General features: G+C 67.6%; 1 protein-coding gene across 4 annotated transcripts in view; it reads right to left on the reverse strand.

Moving 5' to 3' along the window:
* The window catches only part of GRIN3B (glutamate ionotropic receptor NMDA type subunit 3B), a 10,429-nt gene that overhangs the window by 1,681 nt on the left and 2,815 nt on the right, over positions 1-5,933 (reverse strand). For 2 of the 4 annotated variants that reach the window (XM_026064767.1, XM_026064768.1), the window contains 8 exons: positions 3,747-4,345; positions 2,234-3,284; positions 1,828-1,973; positions 1,549-1,664; positions 1,222-1,373; positions 956-1,120; positions 789-856; positions 332-652 (listed from right to left, as the gene is read on the reverse strand). In XM_026064767.1, coding sequence (XP_025920552.1) covers positions 332-652; positions 789-856; positions 956-1,120; positions 1,222-1,373; positions 1,549-1,664; positions 1,828-1,973; positions 2,234-3,284; positions 3,747-4,327 — 2,600 coding nt within the window. In that variant the 5' untranslated portion in view covers positions 4,328-4,345. Of the gene's footprint in view, positions 1-331; positions 681-788; positions 857-955; positions 1,121-1,221; positions 1,374-1,548; positions 1,665-1,827; positions 1,974-2,233; positions 3,285-3,746; positions 4,346-5,933 lie in introns of those variants that run through there. The other 2 variants (XM_026064769.1, XM_026064770.1) reach the window with 2 other exon arrangements.

The raw sequence follows: 5,933 nt of genomic DNA on the forward strand, positions 1-5,933 counted from the left end.
TAAAAGAGCACTCAGCAAACCTTCCCCTTCATTAAAAAAAAACACCCAAATCCGGGCACAGTAAATCATGGGAATCCCACCAGTCCCGAAGCCGGTACTGCCCCATCCTGAGCCCTCCCCTGCCCTGCGCGAAGTGAGACTTGGGGCTGGGGTGGGAAGCGCTTGAAGCCCTGGATCGTGTTTTCCTGGGCATTGCAGGCGCTTTCCTGCCCTTCCCAGGCACTCTGTCACCCCAAGCCCGGATCTGGGCTGCTCTAAGACCTGGCCCAGCCTCGGCCAGCTGCAGCGGTGGCACGACGGGGCCCCGGCCGTCCGCAGCCCGCGCGGTTACCTGGCCTCCCGCGGTGCCGGCTGGGAAGGCAGCGCCTGGCTGCTCCTGGCGGTGCCCAGCACGGCCACCAGCTCGCTCTTCCTGATCAGGGCCGCGCGCAGCTGGTCCCGGATCTCCTTGATCTTCTCATCCAGCTCCCGCAGCTCGGTCTCGCTGGCCTCCCTGTCCCCGGGCTGCAGCGCCCGCCCGTTCGTGCAGAGCCACACGGGCCCCTCGCGCTCGGGCGCCTGGTCCAGCTGGAAGTGCACCCGGCGCGCCTCCTTCCGCAGGTTGTTCCAGGGCTGCTCCGCGGCCAGCACTTGGCTCTGCTGGATGTTGCACCTTGGGGTGCAGGAGAAAGAGCAGGGGGCTGGAGGCTGCTGCAGCCCCCCCCAGGGCTGCGGGTCCCTGCAGGAAGGAGGACGAGGACGAGGAGGAGGAGGATGAGCATGGAGCAGCTGCCCAGCCCTGGTCATACCTCTTCTCCAAGCTGAGCTTCTGGTTTTTCTGCTCCTCTGTGCCCATGTTCAGTGCCCGGTGGATTTTCTGTAGGGCACAAGGGACATGTGAGCTGGACCCTGTGGCCCAAGGGAATAGAGGGGGTTGGGGGGGGTATTTTGGGGAGATCGCTCTGCTGCAGCCCACCTGGCTCGTGTGCAGCCAGTAGTTGAACTTCTTCTTCCGCTTGATGCGGGGCAGGATGAGGCGGTAGAAGACGTGCTCGCCCAGGGAGGTGAGCAGGGAGCCGCAGAGCCCGATGCAGAGCAGCACGAAGAGCCCCGAGAAGTGGTAGATGCCCATCTGCAGGGTCTGCGGGGAGGGGGACGTCGGCAGGGCCGGGGGGGGGGGGGGGTCAAACCCCCCTGCCGGGGCTGCGTTGCCCCCCGGGCCGAGGTCCCGGCCGCCCTCACCTCGGTGACAGCGAAGACCCGCTTGCCGCAGGGCACCATCTTGTACCACTTGTCGTGCAGCAGGTCCATGAAGCCGGCCGACTTGTAGCGGCTGATGAACTCGGAGATGTTGGAGGTGAGCAGCGAGTTCTGGGGGAGGCCGATGCCGTAGCCTGGCCCCGGCGGGGTGGCGAGAGGCAGCGCTGGGGCAGGGGGCCATGTTCAGCTCCCCCCCCCGCCACCGAGGACCCCCTGCCGCGGCTCCCTCCCGTCCCACCCCAGGCGCAGGGCAGCACCCCATCCCCGACGCGATCAGAGCCCCCCACCATGCTGCGGCCGCCCCCCCACCTTCGATGGCGAAGGGTTTGCCCACGGTGAGCAGCTTGCAGTCCGAGTCGATGGAGACCTCGTAGTCCAGCAGGGACTTGTCCATGATGAAGGCGTTGAGCTTGGGCGGCTCCGTCCTGCAGCCGAGGCACAGCGGGGTCCTCAGGGAGGGGGCTGCTCCCTGCACCCAGGGCCCCCCGCTCCGTGACACCCCCAAACTGTGCTTTGGGGGCACAGGCAGCAGGGCAGGGGGGTGAAACCTGCCCTGGGAGGCGTAAAGGAACCCTCCCACCCCCTCACTTGAGCATGGTGACGCCGGCGGGGGTGGTGGGGACGTTGTAGCGCCGCATGTACTCGTGCATCTCGGGGAAGCTCTTCTTGATGTACTCCTCGGCGCTGCTCTCCCACACCGTGCCGAAGCGGAAGCCCTGCGAGGGGTGGTGCAGCTGGAAGGAGGCACCAGAGCATCAGAACCCCTAGCTCCAGTGGGGACTAGCCCCAGGACCAGGATTAAAAACCTCCAGGGTGCCTTGCTGGGGGGCAAAGGGGCCTAGGAGAACTTCCATGGTCCTGGGAGGGGCTGGTCATTCCCCCCCCCCCCCCAAGCCCTGGGATGCTGAGGAAAGGTGGAAGAGGAAGGGCAGACCCCCATTCCCTGGGCCCCAGCCCCCTCACCTTGGCTGAAGCAGTGTGGATGCTCTCCTACCTTTGGGTCATGGATGCCCGAGAGCTCCTCGAAGGTCTTCTCCCCCACCATGACAGCGGCGAGGTTGGCCGTGTAACTGGAGAGCACCAGGAGGCAGAAGATGGCCCAGAGGTTCATGAGGAAGCGGCCGGTGCAGCACTTGGGTGTCTTGCTGGAGACGGTGCGCCCGAAGAGGATGGCGTAGCACAGGTTGAGGGCCGAGGAGTAGGAGAAGATCTTCATGCGGTTGCGGCCATGGGGAGTCATGCCATAGGGGCTCTTCCACTCGTAAAGGGTGAGGAAGAGCGCAGTCATGTGCAGGGCCACGAAGATGCCCACCCACATGGTCCAGTGCAAGGGCCACATGAAGGCCCCGATGGGCGAAGCCGTGTCCTTGGTCCTCACCAGGATGCCCAGGCTGGTGGAGAAGAAGGGGCTGGTGAAGTCGATGACTTTGCTCCGCGCCGAGTTGATGCTGAAGGAGGTGACGGCCATGTGGGCCGTGCCACTGAGCAGGTCCCCCACCAGGCCAGTCCAGCGCCCGTTCTTCCACGCCCCGTACTTCCCATCACCCACGATGTAGAGCTCGAAGTCAAAGGGCAGGTCCTCAGCGAGCTTCTCCAGCAGGTCAATGCAGTATCCGTAGCAGCACTTCTTGTACTCCCGCGGCACCGAGCCGTTCTCGGCACCGAGCTCCTCAAAGAGGGCGTCCAGCACGGCCGAGTCGTTGGTGCCGGGATCCAGGCACAGCTGCCCGGCCGGGCAGCTCCCGTCCTCGTCCACCTCCCTGGTGAAGACGAAGGGGTGCTCCACCAGCGTCACCACCCGCAGCTTCATGCGGGAGCCGCCGGCCCCGTCGCTGGGGCTCTTGCGCTGGAGGTGGCTCTGCCACGCGCCCTCCTCCAGCTCCAGCTTGCCATGGCGCCAGGTGCCCATCGTCACCCACGTCGGCTCGCCCCGCGAGTCCCGCAGCAGGCTCCAGACGCGGTACTGGTGCTCCGTGTGCACCAGCGTCGCGTTGTGCACGGACACGTGTCCCGTCCGGCCGTGGAAGGACGTGTTGGCCAGGAACCTGACGGGGGGGCAGGAAGGTGTCAGGGATGGGGCTCGGGGCCGGGAGGCAGGAGGAGCCCAGCTCAGGCCCAGGCAGCAGCAGGAGGAGCGGCAGGATTCGGCCCCGCTGGCTGTGCCCTGCAGCCTGCTGCGCTAGTGGGGCTTCGCATTAGTCGTATTTCTACAGCAACAGCGCTCAGGGAGCATCAGCGAGCGCTAACGTGCCACATCCTTCCCCCGTGCAGCCAGTGCAAAGCACGTCCCAAAAAGAAGGGCAGCGGGGAGCAGGCAGCTGAGCCCCCACACAGGCAGCTGCACCTAACGGCGAGCGCACAGGGCTCTGCGTGCAAAGCCCGGGGTGTTGCCCCGCTCTGCCTCCCCCGTCCGGGGTCCCGGCCTCTGGAGCAGGCCCCCAGCTCCCCCGTCACCGCCAGGCAGCTGCAGCGAGGGGAGAGGGGCTCAGGGACCCCCCCCCCCTTACCGGGAGAGGAAGAGCCCCGAGGACTCGGCGCCCTCCTTGCGCTTGTCGTTGCAGTTCACCGTCGTGGGGATGAGGGTGAGGTCGGGGCGGACGTAGGCGGCGCTGGCGATGGCCCGGGACACCAGCTCCACCGCGTCCTCGATGAAGTGCTCCAGCGGGGGCCTGTTGACCTCGCCGTAGGCCAGGAGCCCCAGGGGCAGCCCCTGCGTCTGCAGCTCGCCGGCGCTGAGCGGGGAGCCCAGCAGCCAGTGAAACTCCTGCGGCGGCAGCCCCGACGCCTCGGCCGCCCGGAAGACGAGCCGGGCGCGCCGCAGGTCGCAGCCGAACACCAGCACCGGGCTGGCGAGCGCCTTGAAGCGGTCCAGGCGCTGGCGGAGGCGGCGGGCGGCCCCGGGCTCGTCGAGGTAGCTGAGGTCCAGGACGGCGCGGAGGAAGAGCTGGGTGCGGCGGGTCCAGAGCCCGAGGAAGCCGGCGACGTCCCAGGGGTGGCAGAGCACCAGGTTGACCTCGTGCCAGTCGTTGGCCCGGAGGACGCTGGCCAGCACGTCCACCAGCGTCTCCAGGGAGCTCTGCCGGTCCATGCGGAGGTGGAAAGGGTTCTGCCGACACACAGAGGCTGCGGTTGGCCCGGCTGCTTCTGACCTGTGCCGGCTGCGGCCCTCAGCTCAGCTGGTGGCTCCCGTTGGCCAGAGGGATGCGAAGGGACCAGGGGGAGAGACCCGGAGAGGAAAGCACACTCCAGGCTGGCTCCGGTCCCATGCAGGATCCCCTGACCAAGGGGGTTAACTGCCACCCAAGCAGCAGGCTGTGCATCCCCCTTCACCCCTTGCGCGCACACACACGCACACACACACACACACCCAGCCACGCACAGCCGGAGCTGCTGCTCAGCCCCAGCTCCACAAAGCAGGAGCTCTCCAAGGACACGGCGCCACTCGCCGCAGCAGACGGAGCCGGTGGGAGGGTGACGCAGCCGGCTAGCGGGGCTGTCCCAGCTGGTTAGCAGGGCTGTCCCTGGGGAGAGGCTTGCGGGACGGGCTGCTGCCGGGCTCCCTGCAAGGCGAAGGAGTCACCTTCTGCCAAGGAGCAGCCAGCTCCAAGGAGGAACCAGGGGCTGCTGATGGTGGAGCCCAGGGTGCAGGGGGGGGAATGCCCGGGACAGTCCAGAAATGCCTGGGAGAGCTTGCCAGAGCTCGGTGCTGGGCTGGTGCTGGGCTTGGGGACAGCCAAGAGCCCTTGGGGCTGCGGCACCAACTGAGGACCTGCCGGGGCTGACAGCCTTGGTGCCGGGAAACCCCCAGCCCCAGTAGCAGCAGTGGGGAGGCCGGGCCTGGGGACCGTCTGGCTGGGGAACCCCCAGGGGCCGGGGCCATCGGGGCTCTGGGGTGGTTAGGGATGTTGCTTCTGGGCCAGCGGGGCTGATCCTGGGGGTGCTGGGGACTCCGGGATGGGGTACGTCCCCAGAGCCCTTCTGGGGCGTGGACTGGGACCATGGGGCGCAGGGCGGCTGCAGGAGCCAGTGGAGCCACCTTGGCCCAAGAGTTGGGATGGAGCTGGGATGGGAGCTGGGATAGATCCAGGGAAGGAGCTGGGATGGGAGTCAGGATGGGGCTGGGGTGGAAGCCAGGATGGAAGCTGGGAAGGGACTGGAAAGCAAGCAGGGATGGGGCTGGGATAGGAGTCAGAATGGGGCTGGAATGGATCCAGGGAGGGAGCTGGGATGGGAGTTGGGATGGGGCTGGAATAAAGCCAGGATAGGAGCTGCAATGGGGCTGGGATGGGAGCTGGGATGGAGCCAAGACAGGGCTGGGTTAGAGCCAGGGTGGGAGCTGGGATGGGGCTGAGATGAAGCCAGGAGGAGCTGGGATGGGTCTGGGATGAGAACCGGGATGGGGCTGGGATAGGAGCCGGGAATAGAGCTGGGGTGGGAGCTGTGATGGAGCCGGGACGGTGCCGGGATGGAACCGGGACGGGAGCCGGGACGGAGCCCCGCTCGGCGGCCGGCGCCGGCGGTGCCCTTACCTGGGAGCGGAAGGGCAGGGGGCCGTCGGTGTCGAGCACGCTGAGGAAGGGGAGCTGCAGGGCGGCGGCGAGGAAGTCGAGCTGGAGCAGCTCCTGGCGGGAGCGGGGCACGGCCAGCACCGCGGCCACGCCGCGCACCACCAGCGCCGCGCACAGCCAGCGCGC

This window comes from Apteryx rowi, unplaced genomic scaffold (genome assembly GCF_003343035.1).
Source record: "Apteryx rowi isolate R43461 unplaced genomic scaffold, aptRow1 scaffold_220, whole genome shotgun sequence".
Classification (NCBI taxonomy): domain Eukaryota; kingdom Metazoa; phylum Chordata; class Aves; order Apterygiformes; family Apterygidae; genus Apteryx; species Apteryx rowi.